The sequence below is a fragment of the Emydura macquarii genome, unplaced genomic scaffold (genome assembly GCF_026122565.2).
Source record: "Emydura macquarii macquarii isolate MOO-44397 ecotype Brisbane River unplaced genomic scaffold, CSIRO-AGI_Emac_v2 contig_2473, whole genome shotgun sequence".
Lineage (NCBI taxonomy): Eukaryota > Metazoa > Chordata > Testudines > Chelidae > Emydura > Emydura macquarii.
In genome coordinates, this window is record NW_027132610.1 from 40,482,153 (window position 1) to 40,504,645 (window position 22,493).

A 22,493-nucleotide genomic window follows, 5' to 3' on the forward strand; every position below is an offset into this window, starting at 1 on the left:
GAAAGCTTATGCCTGCAGAAACTTGTTAGTCTTTAAGGTGCTACAGGACTCTCACTGTTTTTATTCTTTTATCTGTCCCTCATCTGAAATTATTTTAATTATTGCAAAGATATTTGGTCTCTGAAATTGAACATACAGATTCCACATCATTTACCTTACCTTGTTTTGTGTTTTCACTTTCAATTTAGTCTTCTGTTTTCTTTTCAGTTTTTTCTTGCTTAAGATTTTCTTACTCCTGAAAAAGTGAAACATTCATGAGAATAAAAGTTAAATTTTAATGGGAAACATATTTTATTAACTACTTGGCCCTGTTGCCTCTACTACCCCACCCACACAGGATGCAGCAGCAGCACCTGGAAGGAGTTTTTTGTGGCCAAACAACGAATGATTCAAGAGCCATATGGGCCATGCCCAAAGCAACCAGCACCAGCTATAGCTGAATGCATCAGTTACCTTTAAGTTATACTTCACTACGCCATTGAACCCAGTGGGACTCACACAGAGCTCTTGGACCAATGACCTCTCCTCTCCCCTTTCTAAACAGGATTAGATGTCAAAAAAAAATGCCTGTTCCCTCTCTACACTAGCATTTTCACCACTGCTAGCCCTGATGGTAATGCACTGGTGCTGGACAAATGATGGGAAGAATTGCAAACAATCCTCAGTACAGAAACTCTCTCTCTGTACTTCTGTCAGGATAGAATGTGTACATTTTAATAAAATATTTAACATAAGTCAGAGCCAAATCCTCCATGTAGGAAAGATGACTATGAAAATGCATGACCAACTCGCCAAATCCCCACACAGAGGTGATTGCCAACAAGAAAGTGGTCTTCATGGGCAGGGCGTAAGAGCGAACACATCACTAGCAGTTCCAAGGGAGGCTGCATTAGAGTTAAGAACTAAGTCCAAATCCGAGAATGGGGGTCCTTGACATCTGGAAATGGGTTAGATAACCCTTTGATGAACCTAGAAGTTGCAGGGTGAGCAAACATCAAAAAACTCCTCCAGCAGAGCATGGAACATCATGATGGCCATTAGACAAATTTTAACAGAGCTCAGAGAAAGGCCTGTATTCTTCAAACCAAGAAGGTACTCTAGGATTTCTGAGAGGGGAGACAGGTGTCGTAGGGCAGCCGTTCTCAACAAGGGTCCGCAAGCCCCCAGCTGATTTCAGCAGGCCGCAGAGCCCCGCTGCTGAAGCCCGGTGCCCCAAGTCCTGGCACCTCCCTGGGGCTGAAACTGGGAGTGGGGCCATGGGGAACCTCAAACTCTAGAGCTCCCTCCCCCCTGGGCCAAAGCCTTGAGCCCCAGCACTGAAACCAGGAGTGGAGCCACAGTGAGCCCTGGCGCCAACGGCGGGGCTAAAGCCTCAAGCCCCTGCACCTCCGTGTGGCTGAAACTGGAGCAGAGCTGCAGGGAGCCCCAAGCCACTGTGCTCCCTGCAGGGCTAAAGCCCCAAGTCTCAGCACTCCCACAGGGCTGAAATGAAGAGCGGAGCCTTAGGGCTGAAGCCTGGAGCCCAGTGCTCCCGCAGGGGTGAAGCCCCAAGCTCCACCCTGCTGGAGCTCAGCAGTACAGAAGCCCGGAGCTCCCACCCCACTGCTCAGAACCTACCCACCCCAGCGCTGAAGCTACAAGCCCCCCTCGCCGCCTGATGGCTGAGGCCCCTAGTCCTCCTCGCTGCCAACTCTCTGTAGCTGAAGCCCCAAGCTCTGCAGGGCTATAGCCCTGAGGCTCCCATCCACCCAGCTGGACCCTGGAAATTTTATAGCATATTGGGGGAACCTCAAAGAAAAAGGTTGAGAACCCCTGTTGTGGGGTACATCAACTGTAAAACTCTTCCATTTCTGTCCATACGTTTTTTCTAGATGACTCTTTCCTACTATTCAACAGAACACCTTGAATCTCTGTAAAATAAGAAGCTTTCTATCTCCAGCAGGCAGTCAGGTATCAAGACCTGAGTCCCAGAGCATTCGGGTTGGAATGAAGAATATTTCCTGAGTGAGTAGGTTGGACATTAATGGAAGGTTGATAGCAGGAAGAGAGGAGAATGCAAATTAGGTATGGAAATCATACCCATCTCAGCTAAGCTGTTGCAATGAAGACAATCTTGGTTCCATCATACTTCATCTTGTTTAAGACTGAGAACGAGAAGTGTTGGGAGACAGGTATAACAGGTTCTTCAACCAAGATATGAGAAAACACCGCTCAAGGAATGGCTACTTAGACCTCCTCTTCAGCAAAACTGTGCACGCTTCCTGCTGGTGGCAGTGGCAAAAGAAAAAAATCTACTTCTGGAAAACCCCAAGTGAAAAATATGTTTGAGTATGGAGATGGCAAGTTCCCACTCATGATCCTGAGAGAAGTATCTGCTGACACCATCATTTGGAGGCCAGGTAGTAAGCAGCTGAAATAAGGATGCGGTAGGCTATCCACCAATTCTATAACATTACTGCTTCTGCACAAAGGGAAAAGGATCTCAGTTCCCCCTCATGTGACCTTCCAGATCGTCCTGCATCTTCAGGTCCTGAACGTGATGAGAGGAGGGATTGGTGAGAATTCAAAGCAGTGGAATTAGCTAAGGCCCCTTCTTGAGTAAATGTTATTTTCCACTCTTGGTCCATCTTGGTAGACACACCTCAAGAGGACTATAGGCAAGGTAACCGGGGACTTGATAGCTGGGCAGGAGAACTAAGTTGGTTTTGTGAGGGTGTCCACAGGAAGGAATATGGAGGCTGTTGTGATAATTGAACTTAAAAATTTACCCTAATTGTGAATTCATGTGTAAAAAGTTTAAGTTCATAAGATGTCACAATAAAAGTGTTGATAGGAAAAGGTACAAAGAAAAAAATTAAATTAGTCCAAACAAAAAGGCCTACTGATGTAACTCAGAGTGTTAAGACCATGTTTGGTCAACAAGAAAATATGGGTCCAGAAATTCGTGAATCAAAATTGGTGTGGGCGCCATTCGGCCTAATAAGTGGACAAAATAGATGGGCTACTCTACCCACCATTCTCTTTGTGAGTTCTTAAAGAAAGACACTGAAGGGAAAAATAGGAAAAATAGACGGAGGCTACTAGAGTGAACTTCACCATTGTTCTGTCTTCCATATAGTTTCTTGGGACCCTGGGCCTTGTCATTCTGATCCTGTGAGAGGCATGAGAAGATTGGGCCAGAAAGAGAAATCTAGATTACATCGCCACCATTACAAGCTCCAGCTGAATCCTAACTACCACCTGAGATGAAACAGGATTGGATTTTAACAACAGCAGACAACAGTTCAGTTGTTACCATCTTGTCATGCTGTACATATTATACTGTCAAACAAGGGGGCTTTTCCCTTTTAAAAATTCTCCCCACCTAAAGGGAATGGTAACAAGGGATATTGTTAAACTGAAAGCCTACTTTAATACTTTACATACCAAATATTTTTGCTGCTGCTCTTTTCTTTATCTTTAATAAAATATTAAAACAAATTTTAATTGTGTATTTGCCATGGTACTAAACAGACTGAAGTCTCTGTATACCAAATCCCAAACCTTGTTTACCACTATTTAATGTTGGACAGTGACTGGCTTACGATATACCTTCAGCCATATATTACAGGGGTGGCCAAATCGTGGCTCGGGAGCTGCATGTGGCTCTTTTACAGTTAAAATGCGGCTCGCAGAGCTCCCTATGCCCCCGCCCCATACTCTGCCTACCAGACTGGGGTGGGGAGTTCAATGCTTCTGCCCTGCAGTGGAAGGTAGGGCTAGAGGCTTCTGCTCAGCAGGGAGACACCTGCTGGGGCTTAGGGCTTCTGCCCTATGGGGCATGCTGAAGCCCCAGCAGGGAGGGGTATCTCAGGGCTTCTGCCCTGTGGGAGGCACTTGCTGGGGCTCAGGGCTTCGGCAGCCACACCCTGTGGGGCAGAAGCATTGAGACCCACTACAGGGTTGAAGCCCTGAGGCCCAGAAAGCACGCCTCGTCTCTCAAACTTATGAAGATTGTTGTATGGAGCTCAGAGGATCAGTAAGTTTGACCACCTTGATATATTAAATCTAAATTAACAGAACAGCGCGGTTGGGTAGCTTCTGAAGAGAACCTGGAGAAAGTTGGGTTTATTAGGGTGGCGAGTAGTACCTGGAAGCTAAGTGGGAGCTGGGGAAAGTTGGCAGGTGATAAGCTGTTAGGGTCTGAAAGCCTGGAGCCAGTACGGAGCTCCTCCTCAACTTCAGTCATGCCACATGCTCTTCCCCACACACTGATCCAGCAGGGGGAGCAGAAGATCACGGCCACCTGACTGCCTGTTCAGCTGACACTTTAGTAACCTCTAGTGGCTGTGAACTGCACTGTACATCATTTTTGTAGCCCAGCTAAGCTTAACTAGAACTGGGTCCATTTTTTTGGTGAAATTACTACTCATCTTTCCAAGCACCAAAATAGTGGTGGTGCCCGCTGCCTGATGTGGAGAAGGGATCTGAACTTGAGTCTCCCACATTGCAGTAGAGGGTCTAGCCACTGGGCTATGGGGTATTCTAATGTGGAAGGGTGTCTCAATCATTCCTGTTGAAGCTGTGTATAAATAATTAAGGTGTCACTGGGTCTCTCTCTCAGGGACGTGAACTTGGGTCTCTCACTTTCTAGACAATTGCCCTAACCAGGCTACAGTGTCATTTTCTCTCTCACTGTCTAGCCAAGTGACTGACTGGAGAAGCTTCAACAGGACAGAGAAAGACTCATATTAGACTATTCTGTAGGCCGATTCCTAGGGCACTCTCCTGCAATACAGGAGACCCAAGTTCAAATCCCTTCTCCACATCAATCAAAGGGGGAAATTGAACGTAGGTCTCTAACATCCCAGGTGAATGCCTTAGCCATAGTGTAATGCTTAAGGGAGTCAACTCTACCACCTCCTCTTCTCTCCCACCATATCCCCCCACACCTTTTTGTTTTTGGTCAACCTAGTCCTTTAAAAACCAACCTGAAACAAAATGTTGAACAAAACATTCTTTTTGACCCAGAAGGGACTTTTGCATTCTTCCAAAAATTTTCACAACTGTCAGCAAACCAAAAAAATCAATTATTCATCCAGCTTTACATGTGATGTCGCAGTTAGGGGGTAGGAATGAAAGGGTTGTAAAAGGCCTGAATGTCACTCAAGGTGCATGACATCCCTGCATCTGAATCAGCACCCACTAAATGTATGGGGCAGTTCCCACCTCAGAATATTTTTTCTCCAAACACTTTGTGTGTTCTTTGCAACTACATCAGCTAGGGTTTTCTCCCACACATACCCCTCTCTTTTCCAGAAAAGACAAAAAATTGAATCTCTGAAGAACTACCGTGGTCTACATTACAGCATTGATGACATAAGGCAGCTTACATGGACCTAATTATGTCAGTGTACATACACACTACAGTCTTGCTCCCAGCAATATAAGTGCCCTATTACACCAACATAATTCAATCTCCATGAGAGGCGTAGGGCATATGTTGATATAATTAGAGCAAAGTAGTGTCTGTGTGGACCCTGCAGGTTACTTAGTGCTGGTCTACACTACAGAGTTTTGTCGACAAAAGTCAGCTTTTGTTGACAAAACAGTGGAAGTGTACACACTGAAATGCTCCTCTCATTGATGTAACTCCCCTGCTATGCTGACATAATAAAACCCCCTTAACAAGAGCCATAGGGTTTATGCCAGCATAGTTAGGGTGACACAGTGTCAGAGTAGACACTGCATTCCTTACATTGACGGTTGGCTGTCATTCTTGTCAATTTCAGGGCTCCAGCCCAGCTGCCTTCTGCTCATCTGGAGAGCTGAGCAGCTGGACCCGGCTAGTGAAGCCCCAAGTTTCCAGGAGGGAATGGGGGTGGGAGCAGCCTGCTGGAGGCGTGGGAGCCTGCGGGGCAGCCGGGTTCCTGGCAGGGAGCTGCCAGCAAAGCTGAGAGACCGGGCTCTCAGCTCCCCATACTGCCCCTCTTAGGCCAGTGGAAGTGCTCCTCCAAAAGAGGGAAGTGTGGACAACAGCCACTGCAGTAATTAATGTGGTGCCTGTAAGTAGACCTAACATAAGGTCAACTTATCTTTTTAGGGTCGATAAAACCTTATATTGACTGTTGACTGTAATTCTTTTCAGTTGACAAGAAAGCCACTCATAGCTCAGGCTATCATCTCGGGGCAACTGAGGGGCTCCAACTAGAGCCCAGCTGTCCCCATCCTAGGCTCCCAGGTCAGAGCCACCACCCCTTGGGCTCTCAGCTTTCCGCCAGGACAAACTCTATGCTGATGATACACAAATCAACCTCTTGGCACCTCCACTCTGTGGCTGCTGCTTGATGCATGATGAGGGGGACAGAGTTTGTCCCAGCAGGGCAGTAGAGAGTTTGTTAGGCCTTCCCCCCTGACAAATTTCAAGTGTCTGCTCCAAAGCGTGGGGGCACTAGAGCTTTCCAGAAAAAAGTTCATGAGATTCTTTTTGACATTGAAAAACAAAGCATTTTGCCCTAGCCTTGTTTTCAGGTAACAGCTAAAGTATTTTGGCTGGTGTATGTCAGGTGGGATTGCACTCAGATAGCTAGCCTGAACTACAGCCTGTGGAGCCACAGCTAGCTCTAGTAGAGCTAGAATGTCTGTCTACCCACAGTGGGAAATACCCTCCCAGTTGCTCTGTGAACACACCCTAATGCCATACACACAGCCAATACCATCTCCCTACTCTCACTTGATATCCCTTTGCTTATGTACCCAAGGATTGCAGTAGCCCACTCAGCTACAGCACAGCACCGGGAGCTTATAATCAATTACTTACGATAACCCTTAAATCCTTTTCATTGTCACTACATTCCAGGATACTGTCGACCATTCTGTAAATGTAACCTACATTTTTTGTTGTAAGATGTATAACTTTGTATATGGGTAGATATCACAAGCTGCATGGAAACTTTTTAAAGACACCATAAGAGGGGCTTAATTTAAATGTATACCCCATATTAAAAAAAATAGCAAGAGGATAAAAATAGCACCACCCTGGCTAAACAACAAAGTAAAAGAAGCAGTTTAAAAAGTGGATGTTAAAGCCTATCGAGGAAAAAACAAAGGAGCATAAACTCTGGCAAGTGAAGTGTAAAAATATAATTAGGAAGACCAAAAAGAATTTGAAGAACATCTAGCCAAAGACTCAAAAAGTAACAGCCAATTTTTTTTAAGTACATCAGAAGCAGGAAGTCTGCTAAACAATCAGTGGCGCCACTGGATGATTGAGATGCTAAAGGAACACTCACGGAAGATAAGGCTATTGCAGAGAAACTAAATGAATTCTTTGCATAGGTCTTGATGGCTGAGGATGTGAGGGAGATACCCAATCCTGAGCCATTTTTTTAGGTGACAAATCTGAGGAACTGTCCCAGATTGAAGTGTTATTAGAGGAGATTTTTGGAACAAAATGATGAATTAAACAGTAATAAATCACCAGGATCAGATGGTATTCACCCAAGAGTTCTGAAGGAAGTCAAATGTAAAATTACAAAACTACTAACTTGGTATGTAACTTATCATTTATATCAGCTTCTGTACCAGATGACTGGCGGATACCAATTTTTTTTTTAAAAAAAGCTCCAGAGGCAATCCCTGCAATTACAGGCTGGTAAGCCTAATTTCAGTACCAGGCAAATTGGTTGAAACTGTAGTAAAGAACAGAATTATCAGACACGAAGATTAATATGATTTGTTGGGGAAGAGTCAACATGGTTTTTGTAAAGGGAAATCATGCCTCACCAATCTATTAGAATCCTTTGAGGGGGTCAACAAGCATGTGGACAAGGGTGATCCAATGGATATAATGTACTTAGCTCTTCAGAAAGCCTCTGACAAGGTCCCTCGCCAAAGGCTCTTAAGCAAAGTAAGCAGTCATGGGATAAGAGGGTAGGTCCTCTCCTGGATCAGTAACCGGTTAAAAAATAGGAAACAAAGGGTACAAATAAATGGTCAATTTTCAGAATGGAGAGGTACAACGTGGGGGTCTATTCTGGGATCAGTGCTGTTCAGCATATTCATAAATGATCTGGAAAAAGGGATAAAGAGTGAGGTGGCAAAATTTGCAGATGTTACAAAAGTACTCAAGGTAGTTAAGTCCAAAGCAGACTGCAAAGAGTTACAATGGGATCTCCCAATTCGATGACTGGGCAACAAAATGAGGGACTTCATTTTGGTGATACATACTGGAAGTCTCATATAGCAAGTCATTAAGTTCCTAAAAACTATACATGATAATTTTCTAACATAAAAAGATATTACACCCACCACAAAGTAACTATTTCGAACCTCATTATGATGGATAAAAATGAATTAATCACTGGACTGGAAACTGCTGGTTGCCCAAGAAACAGTGACCATGACTCGATCACATTCAATATGGGCAAACAGGACAGTCTCAACCAGTTATTTGCACGTGGTGTTTCAAAAGGCTAATTTCCCACAGCTAAAGGAAAAGTTTAGATAGAAACAGGTGAATGAGAATTGGGAGTTCTTTAAGAACAGTTAATTATATTGCCGAAATACCATGATTCCACAATCAAGAGGACAACTTTGTCTAAAAGCTCAACCTGGTTCAGCGGCAAATTGAAGGAAGCAATTTGAAATAAAAAAGCAACATAGCAAAAAAGAAAAAAAGGCAAAATAGATAGTAATCAATATTAGAATTATGAACTGTAGAAAACTGATAAGGAAAGCTGAACACAGGGAAAAATCTGATAGGGCTAAGAAAAATAAGTAGAAAAACTTAAATGTACTAGGAATGAAAGAAAACCTACCAATGGTATAGGCCTGTTATTTGATGAAGATGGTAAAATTGTTAATAAAGCAAAGGCAGCAATGTTCAGTAAGTATTTCTGTTCTGTATGCGGAAAGATGGAGGATGGTATATGTGTAATCTTATGATATGAAGAAGATGATGTAATTTCCTTTCTATTAGTATCAAAGGAGGATGTTACAATATCTATTAGGGATAAATGCTTTTAAACTCAGCAAGCTCAGATAATTTGCACTCCAGAGTTCTGAAAGTTGGCTAAGGAGATCTCTGGACAGCTGGTGTTATTTTTCTTTTAAAAGTCTTGGAATACCAGGGAAATTTGGAAAGTGGGGTGACCTGAGTAACTATAAACTAATTCGCCTGACTTCAATGCTAAGCAAAATAATATAAAGTCTGCGGCAGGATTTAATTAAGAGAGAACAGGAATATAATTAATGCCAGACAACATGGTTTTATGAAAATAGGTCTTGTCAAATATATCTGTTTACATTATTTGAAAAGATTTCAAGCTTGGTATGATTACAAGCTTATAAAGGTAACTGCAAAATGTAATAAACTTTTGTAAGGAGTTTGACTTAGTACCACATGCCATTTTAATTAAAAAATAAGATCATGTTAAATGGATTAAGAACCCACTAACTAACAGATCTCAAAAAGTAGCTGTCAAAGGGATGTTTCTAAAGGTGCTCCTCAGGGCTCAGTATTAGACCCAATTTTCATCAATGATCTGGAAGCAAATATAAAAATCACTGCTAATAAAATTTGCAGATGACACAAAGATTGGCAGAGTGCTAAATAATGAGGACAAGGCAGTCATAGAGCTATTGGGATTGCTTGGTAAACTGGGCCCATTCAAATAAAATGCATTGTAATACAGCCAAATGCAAAGTTATACATATAAGAAAAAGGAACGCAGGCCATTACAGAAGGGGGATTTTATCCTGGAAAGAAGCGACTCTGAAAAGGATCCAGAACTCATAGCAGACAAGCTAACAAGAAGCAACAACAGGAAGCTGAAGCCAGACATTCATCAAAGAAGTTAAGCAAACACTTTTAATAGTGAGGGTGACTAACCACTGGAACAAACTATCAAAGTAAGTGGTAGATTCTCCATCTCTTGATGTCTTCAAATCAAGACTGGATGCCTTCCCTGAAGAAAGGTTTTAGACAAACAAATTATGCTCCAGTCAAATATAAAAGTTAGTGAACTCAATACAGAGGTAACTGGGTGAGATTAAATGGCCTGTGACATACAGGAGACCAGTCTAGACCATCTAATGGTCCCTTCTGGCCTTAAAAATCTATGAATTGCAGAGGCATGAAAATATGGTTCCAAGATGTGATCTCTAACTGTGTGAGTTCTCATTTTATGGTGCCCATCTTGAGACACACTGGTGGCCTGATTCAGAAGTGCTGAACTCTCAACTTTATCGTAAGTCAATGAGATCAGCAGGTACTCATTACCTCTGAAAGATCTGGCACAATCCGTCGCAAAACAAGCACCCAATCACTAAGATTAAATCAGAGGATTCTTCTGCTCATTTTGTACCATCTGTGACTCAGTTCTTCATATCTATTAATGGAAAACTAATATTTCCTTATTTCAGCGATGCTATGACATGAATTCATTAATGACTCTGAAGTACTAAGATAGTATGATTAATGAGTGCAATGGAAAAGCCGCTGAGAACGTTTTAAAAATTCTTATTCAATGCATATTTGGATGTGTGCAGTTAATAAACCATGGGCCTAAAAACTGAATGATGATGAAGAGAAATATTGAACAGTTGTTTCACTCAATAAGCACCAACCATCCAAGACGACAGGGTCTTGTGGAAAAAACAGTAAGTGATCATGTCGCTAAAGACTTTATCATAATACCATATGTACAACGAGGCAGAACAGAAGTTGCAAGGACAAATTTAACTCTGGCATGTTCTAACTTTTGCAACTTTAACACTATAAGAATGGACAACCACATCTATATGATCACAGAGGCACATATATACAAATATAGATATATAAATACAAATTTACAAATATAGATTAAGACTTATTCTCTGTACCAAGAGATTATGATGTGAACTAAAATGGCGACAGAAGGAGATGAAAACACAAGGAGAGGGCAGAAGAGAAAGGAGAGAACTAGGAGGCAAAACAGTCACCTGGACAGGCACATGCATGGGGCCTCCAAAGTTTTCTGATGTATTTTTAAATGAGACTCCATAAAGAAGTAGGGTTTAAGAAGGGATTAAAAAAGGAAGAATTGCAGATGGAATTAAGCAGAGCATTCCAGGGATAGAGGACATAAAAAATAAGGCATTTTTTTCATACCTAGATATCAAAAGTAGTCCTCAGATAACATAGTTCTTCTGAAAAACAGAAAATTGATCCAAGAGCTTTTATATCACTGACTTGAAATTATAGGTAAATATACTCTAGCCAGCTCACAAAAGACTTGCCACCATTCCATATTCTGCATACGCCAACCAGCCATGTGGAGATGAAAAGCCAGAGATTCTGCAACAAAATCACCTCATGGTGAAGGTGCAGAGCATCATGCAGAAGGACCTTGAACTACAAATGCTCACCATAAAAGAAAAAAAAAGAGGAATCTGATGGGACAAGAGAACTGGGCAAGTAGGCATTCTATGTGTAACTAGTACACAAAGTATTCAGAGTCTGACCACCTGAATCATGAAGTACAGAGTCTCGTTCTGGGCTGATGTTATATGGGTAGATACCAGGGCAAAGCTTTAAGTGTGACCCCTTATTACAAGATCTGATTATTTTATAACTGTCTTGGCCTCATCTCTCATTAAGTCTTGATATATTTCATCTTCTCTTAACTATGAAGAGAAATCCCCTTGTGGGGGGTCTGCAGGAGCTGGTCTTAACAGTCACATTCCATTAATTACAAAATTAGTATTTTCGTAAGTCTAACTGCACTAGGAAAATAGAGCAATTTTCATCACCGATTACTTGACAACTTGACAAAAGATGACAGTTAAGTTCAGCATGAGTGACATCACTAGAATTTCAGAAGATATTACCACAACACAATACCTCAAGACTACAGAGGTCTGCAGAATAAGGTTTCCCAGAAAGGGAAGAGCCGTTTACCATGTTAGTCAAAAGCACTGTAAGTGCCGTTGAAGATTTTAACACACATTATAAGTGGATACAGATTTCAGATTTTTTTGTCCTGTAGCTCAATAAATCTGTGTTTAATAAAGTGGACAAATTAGTTAATGTTAACCAAGACATTTCTTAAACTGTCACACTCTTGCTTTCCTAGCTTTTTGCTAACAGGAGAATACATACAGTAGGCACTATAAACGCATTTGTCTGTGTAGGAGAATGACAGAAGGGATATTGAGCTTCCTATACATAATACTGTAAACTAATTGTTGCTATTAGAGCATGCAAAAATTAAAACAATAAATCTTCAAAATGCAAAAAAAATAATTTGAAACTGATTACTGTAATTTCCAACCACACTGCCAAGCAGGAAGAAGGGAGACAATTCACTGAAAAAATGTGAAAAGGATAGCAAGAAAGCAGTATATCCTGCACACAGCTACACTCAGACTTTCCACCTCTTCATACATTTAAGCTTGTCTTCTTTATTTCCCCTCCATACAGAAAAGTTTTTAAAATAAAGATATTGATACCAAAAAGTAACACTAGTTTAAAAGATTAGATAACAGAGTTTAGGGCCAAAAGGGACAATCAGATCATCTAATGTGACCACCTGCATATCACAGACTACTAACACCTGCTAACTCTCATACACTAAACCTAATCATCAGTATCTTCTAATGAAAACAAGCGTGCAATATTAAGGAATAAACTGATGTATCACAATGTGCTGCCCACAATACTTACCACTCTTCAGAACAAGATATTACAAACTGAAAAGATTTTGGAGTGTATTATAATGTACAACATACATACATTGGGAGGGAAAAATTCCAGGATTATAGGGAGATGAAACTATTCAAAATGCAGCTCCCTTCAACATCCTCACTCCATCATACTTTGCTTGTTTATTATATTTAAAATTCAATTTTAATGCTTACAAAATACATTATTCACAAAAACCACTCTCTCAAATTAGGTACAGGGGGGAAAAAAAGACAGCTGCACAAACTTCTCTATCCAGACTCATTTGCATGCCTCAGCAGTGAATACAGAGAACTCCTTGAGAAGTCAGAAGGTACTTTGCTCTCCCTGTCCACTCCTTTACCTCACAGAGAGCAAACAAAAGCAAAATGTCACCAATTAGCAATGTGAACACCTAACTATGAGGACTTGGCCTGAAACCACCCATTCATTTTAAAAATGCCATGAAACAGCTGTCAAATTAAAACTACTTTTGGTCACTTCCAAGCTAAACTAGATTTGAACTAGTGATTAAACATAAACAGGCTTACATATCCCTTTATTAATCAATCTAATCCCTACACAATGAAATTTCATCAAATAAGCTAATTCCCTTCCAAAATAAATGTTCCCTATCTATAATTTAAAAGATTTTAAAGAAAGTGTTAGGAAGCAAGACTAAAAAAAACAGAGAAAAATGCCCTTTAGCATTTCTAGTCAGGATTGTTCCACCTTTTTATTTGTCAAAATGATACTCTTCTTCTAACTTACAAAGCCCCCCATATAACCTCTATGTTCTCACTGTTAACCCAACACTTGAAATCATATAATTTTTAAAGTTACTCAATATTCCATTTTATTTTGAATCACTCATACCTCCATTTATCACTTTAAACTGCTTTTTCTTCAAAAGTAATGTTATTCAAATTATGATTTTCTACATCTCCTTCCATCAAAGCCCCTTTGCAATATTTACTAACAATTTTACAATGAATGTATTTGATTCCTCCACCACTTCAGTTATAAATATATTTTTAAACAACACTGAATGTCAACATTTAATCTTTTAAACCTTGTCAGAATTTCTACCATCCACCTTTTAAAATAACACATCCTCTTGCATTATACATTGTGCACCATGGCATGTAAGACAACCAACACAACTAAAAATAAATGCATTCAGCTACTGATTAATGAGGATTAACTAGCATCACAACAAGTTGAACAGATTAAAACATGATCTATAAAAGCCACAATTAAAAAGAGTTAGTTACTATATCACTGATTCTCAAATATTCAGAAATTACACAATTTGTTGAAAGCCTCTTCTCTCTCACCAACAGAAGCTGGTCCAATAAAAGATATTATTTCACCCAACTTGTCTCTCTAATATGCTGGGATTGACACAGCTACAATACCATGGCATTCACCAGCTTTTTTCAGTTTTCAATAAAGTACAATTATGAATGTATAATATAATGTAAATAAGTCTGATAGTTTTAAACCAGCAAAATAAACTCTGAACAGGCTAGCAAATCTTATTTTACAAAAGGAAGGGTAAATGTGGTCAAATAATGCATGTACTTTTCACAAGATACACCAGGGTCTCACTATGTTATTAATCTTTCTGTATAATCTATAATTCAGTCCATTATTTCTGGCTAAATAGGACTAATGTATTTTCAAGCTGCATTATAACACTGATAGCAGTTCTGAAGTAATGAAATTAAAAAACTTTTGAATCTCAAAGTGAAAAGCAGCCTAATGCTTTAAAATAAGTCACGTGTTGGTTGGCTGTAAGTGTAAAAAATCAAGAGAAGTTTTCCATGTCTAAACGTAGTAAGCATCCTTGTGAACATTCTTCATCAAACTGTAAGAAGGTGGGGAGGAGGGAGGATAGCGTATTTAAGTAACCTTCCTCCACTAAGGTTCTGCATGACGTTAACACATAAATTACTCAAAAGCCAGCCCAGTGATGCACTGTCCAAGTGAGAGAGAGAGATTCAGAGTCAGCCTTGTGATGCAAAAAAACAAACCCATTTGTATTAGTGGACAATTTGCTACAAAGGATGTTCAGATATCAACTAAGAGGGCTGGGTGTGCTGGCCTAGCTCTAACAGTATCCTTTGACAACAAATCCAAAGAACAGAACCAAAACCAAGAAATCAGCTTCTTCTCATTAGATGGGATAGAATGGAGAAACAAACATAGGATTAGGAGCGGGAAAGTCCTAAATTCCAGTCATCAGTGACTTAAAGTTTGGCCTTGGGCAAGTCACTGCACTGCTTCAGCTTCCCTGTCCCTAATATATAGAAATACTTCTACACTCAAAAACAGAATCTCATTTCAGAATACTGGATCTAACAAACAGCAGGGAGAGCGTGGGGTGAAGTTGGATGAAGGTTACAGGTTAATAAAGTTACCCGCATAAAGTATGTACACTTCTAGATAATTGCTGTGGGTTTTTTAATTACATAATTGTCAGCTCACTTCTTGTGACCATTGTGCACAGAATGAATCTAGGGTGTTTAAGAGAGTAATGTGATTTGCAGATCAGAATTAAGAGGGCATCCATATAAGAAGCAGTGTGTGAAAAGCAGGCTGTAAGCAAAGTGGACAACAGTGCTTTGAATTTAAAGCTACAGCCAAATTTCATTTTTTTAAAATCCTCAGTAGGTTTATGATAACCTGTATTTCTGTTTGTCCTGTAAAGCACCTCACACACTTTTAGATGCTGTAAAAAGAAGTGTTAGTTGTTATTATTAACAACTGGTAAAATACAGATGAGTGTGAAGGATAAAAAAATCAGAGCCACCCACTACCAAGAAAGTTGCTGTGATAGTTCTATCAACTCACATGGTCTTTGTTAGCATCAGTATGTATCACCCTGTTTATATCACATATCATTAACAGATAAAACATGTCAGAGCCCTAGCAAATAATTTAAACCACATCTAAAACCAAAGATTATTATAGAAATAACTCTGGTCCTACATCATACAACTTTGGTAGTTTTCTTCCTTCCCTCATTACTAAGGATATTGGCACAAAAGCAGGATATTTGTTGTAAAGTTCACCTCTTCCTTGGCTTAGTCACCCAAAACTACTGAGATTTCAGAATATATGGACTCCACTTTATACAGAAATCATCAAGTTATTAAAAATTAACAATTGTTTTAAAACACAATCAACATAAAACACTACAAATGCATCTATTTGAAAAGTTGTCAATGGGTACTATATAATATCAGAAATATTAGTTTAGGATTTATTCAAAACAGGAGAAGAGGAAGACTGCTTGACAGGTCATCTTTAAAAAATGTCATACAGGTACAGTATAGTACTTTTTTGCTAGGATTAAATTTTAAATTAATTGCTTAATTGCAGAAACCATATGAAAACTCATAGCTTCTTCTGAGCCATCTAATTTGCAAATAAAAAACTTCAGGAATATAGCCAATTAGTATAGCTGCAAGTGGCCTCCCAGTTTCATTCACCCAAGGACAAATGTCAGGGAAACAAAAAACTCTAGGACCATGGAATTTCACTTGCTCTCTAAACAACAAAAGACTCAGAGGTTCCACCTTTGTTTGACACAGATTTATGTAGGGCTGAGCCTACTAATATGCTATATTCAACACATATCTAACCTTACAACAGATCTTGATGGAAAGGCAGCTTTAGTCAAATTAGACAAAACTTGAGTGTGCTTTTAAAAAACTAAATTTACTTTTCAACAATTTGTCTAGATTAGGGAAGATTTCAAATCACACCACCACTGTTTTTGTATGTTTCCTAATATTGCAATAATTATAAAAATAGAGGCTAAACTGAGATTTACCAAAGTTCATTGGTCTTTTTAACTAATCTTAGTTTAATCAATTATCAAGACGTTTGCCATTAGCCATAGTGCTCTGTTAAATTCTTTAAAAAGTTTCTGTTTAATGATTTCAGCTAGTGGTGCACACTAACTTAAAACACCACAGTTAAAATACAGATGTAACTAACCCTACATAAGAAATATTAAACATCTTTTTCTCTTCTTCCATGCTATTACTGAAACTTTTCACCATGTGATACATCACTCACTACTTAGATGACAACTAGTACAAATAATCTATGAGTATACATTCATAAATTCTGTACATGATTCTTGAATAATATATATTTAACTTTGCATTAGCAGTGCTTGGTCCATCTAATATTGCTTTTATTTCTAACTTCTCAAAAAAATAAAAAGCAAGTTTTTATCATAAATCTCCCTATCACAGAGGCATTACTTATAGCTCCATTGTTACAACTGAGTTGAACTGTGCACTTAAATAAAGATTCAGTATCTTCATTATGTGAGAAAATTAGTGTATCATGCCCCAAATTACAGCACACTCTGAATACAGAAAAAAAATTCTGAGAATTTACAAGTCAATTCCTAAATTCAGTCATGAGTTTAAATTATTTGAAATGGGTCCTTTAAGAAACGTACTTACCGAAAAGATCTTAATAATGGAATAACAGGGTTCAGTTAAAAACTCACTATAGTCTATATTAACTTAATTACAATATAATGCAGTCAGTTATTAACTACTGCATCTACTACTGCATCTAGAAATGACTAGAGCTGGCTGGGGAAAAAAAGATATTAGCAAATATTTTAGAAAAAAATTTACCCTGTTTTTAATCAAAAACATTCAAAACTCAGAATACAGGCAGAGTGAGGTTAATGACTTAGGACACGCTTAACTATTGTGACAGAGGTAACTCAGACTATCACCACTCTTCTACAGCTAATTGGCATGCTACAATTCTCTTGGTTGTAAGAAGTCAGTAGTGAGAGAAAGATTGGTGTATTTTTCTCAAAAGCTTTGACTGGGAGATTCCTTGGCTGCTATCACTGCCCTGGTCCCAACTGTCATGGCTCTTAAAAAGTTCCATGAACAATACTAGCAAATTAGGGCCAAATTCACCAGTACTCTGTAGTTGTTTGCACTGCTCCATGACATAAAGCAGCTGTAAACCTTACTGACCTGGCTAATATATTCTGGCTTCTTTGGAACAGTACAAAGTGATACAAAGCTGCCAAACCATGCTAGTGAATCTGGCCTTAAATTTACAATTTAAAAATGCTTTAAGATTGATATACTACATATGTTTAACTCTGAGAAACTACAAGCTATCATCTTTAGGTTTGTTTCTTTAAGGTTCATGTAAGACATTTTAATTTAAAAAAATAAAATTACATTAAACCAGAGTTCAAAGAGAGAGTACATATCTGGAATTTAAAAGTAAAAATTATGGTAAAAACACCTGTAATTATTCCAAAACCAACCATTACAAACCCAAATTCAGAATTAAAGTTAAACTTAAAAGAAACCCAATGTGTTAAGGTGTGGACACATGCAGTTAAGACATCTGAACTTCAATTCTACTCTCTCATGACACCTTGCAATAACCACATAATTAAGGTTGAATCTGAATTTCCCAGTTTTAATGTTTGTAGTCCCAGAAAAGACTAAACTGATTTTTAAGGCTCATGATGAGAAGAAAATATTTAAACAGAAAAATATGTAATCACAGAATTAAAGTATAACAAGAACAGCAAGATTTTCACAGGTACTGTCTGAAATATGAGTTTCTCGGTTATACAGCTTGGACAGAATCAGATGGTGCACAAAAACACATGCTAAGGTCAAGGGCCCAGAGCCACCTACTGGCCAAGAGATAAATAAGAAGGTTGCATTATTCTTGTAGTTTGCAAAATTACTTCTCTCTTGTAGACACACAAGCTACAATTAATTACTGGATCCCCTGTTCTTTCTAAAGGGAAATATAATCACAGTTGAGAAATTTAAGTCAAACCGTAAAAAACAAAAAACCCAATTTTAATGTTTCTTCAGCATTTACTAGTCAAGGTGTTGATTTACAGAGCTAATATTTCTATTGTGACTGGATCTGCTCACCCTATGTCACAACTTAATTCAACCTGAGAATATGAATAAATATAGCACCCTTCAGCTCCTGTGCTTAGGAGAGTCTCCAAACGGAGCCAGGTGAACATGCCACTTAAATCCTTGGCAATCTCCAAGGGTAACAATGAGAGACGCACACAGGCCCTGCTCACCAGGAAGATGAAACCAAAGGGATTTAACAGTACAACATTCTCCTTCGTTGTGCACTAAGCAGCAGCCACAAGGCAGTTCCCCACTATGATGACCCAGCCTGGGGAAAGGTGAGCACCCTACCTGCTCCTGCCAATTAGGCCATTTTAATTGGGCAGACCCACCACCAGGCACCCCAAGAGCTCAATGCTGACTCTGAATGCAGACTCCGTGGCTATCAGGGAGGAGGCAGTAATGTGTGTGCATTAATGCCTGTCCCTGTCAGTGCTGAAAGGAAGGATCAGGCACTGCAGCCACTGTGCAAGATACAGCATTTGCACATCCCTAAAGTGCAGTCCACGGCAAGAAAAAGCCCTGAGGTTGCCCTGACCCCCAACGGGGCTGTAAGTATTTTGGTTGGGCCGAGCCCCAGTCCACCCCCTCCCCACGCCCCAGTTCCGGGCAGTATCCTGCTCCATACTGTCTCAGCAGCCAGCTTCATCTGCAACAGCAGCCAGCGTCACCATGCTCTGACGCCCCCCCCCACCCCCAGCAGCTGGAGTGGAGGGTTAGAACCCAGCTTGCGCCACTCACCTTCTCCCAACCGCACATGCCCAGCAGCCCAACAGGATTCTACTGCCCCCCAGAGCCTCCACGGGACCCCTCCCTCCACCACAGCTACAGACTGCCCCATGCAACTGCTCGCTGCTGCTGCTGGACAGGATGGGTTATGTAGTGTGCCTGTAACTCATCTCCCCTCTCCTTAACACCTTACATTCTCCCGGTGCTGCTGCTGCTGGGCAAGAAAGCAATCTAGTGTGATAACACCCCACCCCTGAACCTGCATCCTTCCCCCTACCCCCTCACCTTATGCATTACAGACCATGCTGGAAGGCACCTACCTAAGATCAAGAGAAACAGTTGGAGAATAGACCACAAAGTGGAGACGGGCTCGGGGGAGAGTGGAAGGAGGACACAAGACAACAGAAAGACAGAGTACCTGGCCAAGGGTTGTAGGGAAAGCAGGCTTAGGGGGGTACTCAGGTCCCCAGAGAGGAACCAGCTTGCCTTAAGGGCAGACAAAGTACCTGGGCATGGAACCTGTCCTGGGAAGGGAGCAGTGATTGGGGAGTGGACACAGTACATTCCTGTCCAGGACAGACAAAAGCTTAGAGGGAGGGCCTCACACCTGCCCAGGACCCAAAGACACAGGCTGTGTTATCTTTCTGGAAGTTAGAGAGTAGGTGCAACACATGCCAAGGTAAAGCTGGTTGAAAAGAGTACCTTACCTGCCCAAGAGAACTGGGCAGGACAGGAGGCACATTAAGAATCCAAGGAGCTGGATAGCAGGGGTTACATGCACTAGCTGGGCAACAAAGGCAGATACATATAGGGAGTAGCAGCTCAGAGGCACAGGTACGGGCAGAAGAGATGGGCACCTTACCCAACTGGGAGGCTGGAGTGGTGGTACATTAGCTGAGTGTGTTGCATTGGGGTGAGGGTGTAATACCTGCATGCATGATCTGAGTTTCAGAGTGAGTGTATTAACTCGGCTGGAGACCCCCAGGTGGGACATCAGAAGGGGGCACATTACCAATCCAGGTGGAGAGAGCACAAATTGGACATACCACCTATCAGGATGACCCTGCCAGGAGTAGTTGCCTAGCCAAGTGATTTGTTTGGGGGACTCCAGCAAGGGAAGAATAAGAGAGTGAGCTATGTTCCCAGATGACCCCCCCCCCCCCCCGGAGGAGTGCAAGGACGTTATCTGCATAGCAGCTCTAGCCAGAGAGGCATTACCTACCTCACAGCTCTGAGGTTTTGGGGTTACCACCGGTCTGGCTAGCTCATTATCTACTCTGGGCCATGGGGGGGAGGGGGGCTACTCGCCGGTTGACTCCTGACGGGCGCATGGCGAGTGGGTGCGTGACGTGCCCAGGTGGGGAGGCAGGACAGGGGTTACCTGGGTGTTGGGCCCAGGCAGCAATAGGGGCACGTTACCACTACGAATGGTAGCATTAGCCCTCTGTCATGGGGCCTCCCTGGCAGCTAAGGAGGCAAACACATTACACGCCAGCTGGCTGACTCCTGGCTGGGGGGGGGAGGGAGGAGGAGGAGGCCTGGGGGTGCGTTACCTGCTCGGGTGGCTCCCCAAATCCCTGTCGGTCAGCGCCGCCGTGTAAATCTTCCGGTATCTGTCCGCCAGGGCCCTGCCCGAGAGCAGCAGCTGGTAGCGGTCCCTGCAGCCCGGAGGTGGCGGCCCCGCCGCCCCTGGCAGCGCCCCGAGCCCCATGGCCGAGCTCTCCTCGGGCTCCACGGCCCCCGCGGGACAGGACCCACTGGGAGGGAAGAAGAAGCAGCCGCCCTCGGCCCCGGTGGAGGAGGCGGCGGCGGCGGCTCCTGCGGAGGAGGCGGCCGCGCACATCCCCCTCCCCGCCCCCTGGCGGCTGAGCTGCCTCCCCGGCGAGACACGGACACAGGCGGCTCCGGCTGCCCTCAGTCACCGCCGGGGCCCGGCCATGAGGAGGCCGCCAACGCCAACACCGCCCCCGGTGCGGCTCCTCCAACGGGGCCGGGGGGTCGCAGTGACACCCCTTCTCCCAGCGGCCCGCCCCCCCCGCCGCCTGCAGACCCGGCCGCAGCGGCCGCGCAGCCTCCTCCTGCCCGGCGGAGACGAGTGCCGGACGGGCCGCGCCGAGCGTCTGTATCCGCTGAGCTCCCGGGGGCCCCGCGCGCCGCTCGCTTCCTGCTCCGGTCACAGGGAGCGAGGCCGGCGCGCGCTGCTTCCCCTGCCGGAGTTTCTCTCTCAACCGCCGCCGCCGCCCTCACCGCAGCCACCTCGGCCCCACCCCCTCCCGGTGTCAGACACACACGGCGCGACTGCGCAGGCGTGACAGAGCTCTCGACGCCCCCCTCCCCGGGAAATCCGGTAGCGCGCGAGCCCTCCCTGCCCCCGCCCTTCTCTCCCCAGTCTCTCGCGCGCTCGCACCTGCTCTGCCAGGGCCCCGGCCGCCAACGCCGCGGCGGACGTGCGGGAAGTAGCTGCTCGCTGAGCCTTCCGGAGCCCTGCGTGGCCATGTATGCAAGCACACTCGTATACATACACTCAGCACGCGTGTTATTAGCTGTATCACACGAATGCCTGAAGGCTCTAGTAAGAGATCAGGGCTCAGTTGTAGTAAGTACTTTATAAACATACAGGCAGGGTCTGGCCAATTCTAGCAGTTGGGATTTCAGGAAAAACACCAAATATTGCAAGTGTTGGCAATGCAGTGAGGCAAAGCTTTATATCTTCCGTGATTCCAGTCACAGAATGTAGTCCTTGGTGCAAAGTCTCAGCTTTCATTTTACAAAAACTACATTTCTCATCCCTATGGTTGCAGAAATAACCTAAAGTGAGCATAAACCAATTGAGTGGTAGCTTTCTGAATCTGAAACAATACCTTGAAGAAATGTGAACTGCCCTATTCATCTGTGAATTCCACAATTTTTTAATCTGAGAATTAATCATTTCTACCACAAAACTCCCATTTTTGCTGCAGCGAGGGGCCTGACATTTTGTTTGATCTCCCTGTGCTAACCAGAACCTGCCTGCAGCTGCCTTTTTGTTTTCCAGCTTTCCCCACAAGTGGTAATTAACTGAATAGGGGAGCAAAACAAGCAAGTGGTCAGATTTGACACAGGACTACCTCCACTGTCACTCTAGCCTTCTTCCT

At 42.5% G+C, this 22,493-nt stretch overlaps 1 protein-coding gene across 7 annotated transcripts in view; it reads right to left on the bottom strand.

Moving 5' to 3' along the window:
• Positions 1-21,617, bottom strand: part of MYCBP2 (MYC binding protein 2) — a 477,832-nt gene extending 456,215 nt beyond the window's left edge. For all 7 annotated transcript variants that reach the window (XM_067563270.1, XM_067563273.1, XM_067563271.1 and 4 more), the window contains exons 1-2: positions 20,913-21,617; positions 160-235 (exon numbers count right to left, since the gene is read on the bottom strand). In XM_067563270.1, the coding sequence (XP_067419371.1) occupies positions 160-235; positions 20,913-21,202 (366 nt within the window). In that variant the 5' untranslated portion in view covers positions 21,203-21,617. The remainder of the gene's footprint in view (positions 1-159; positions 236-20,912) is intronic.
• Between the last annotated feature and the right edge of the window lie 876 nt (positions 21,618-22,493).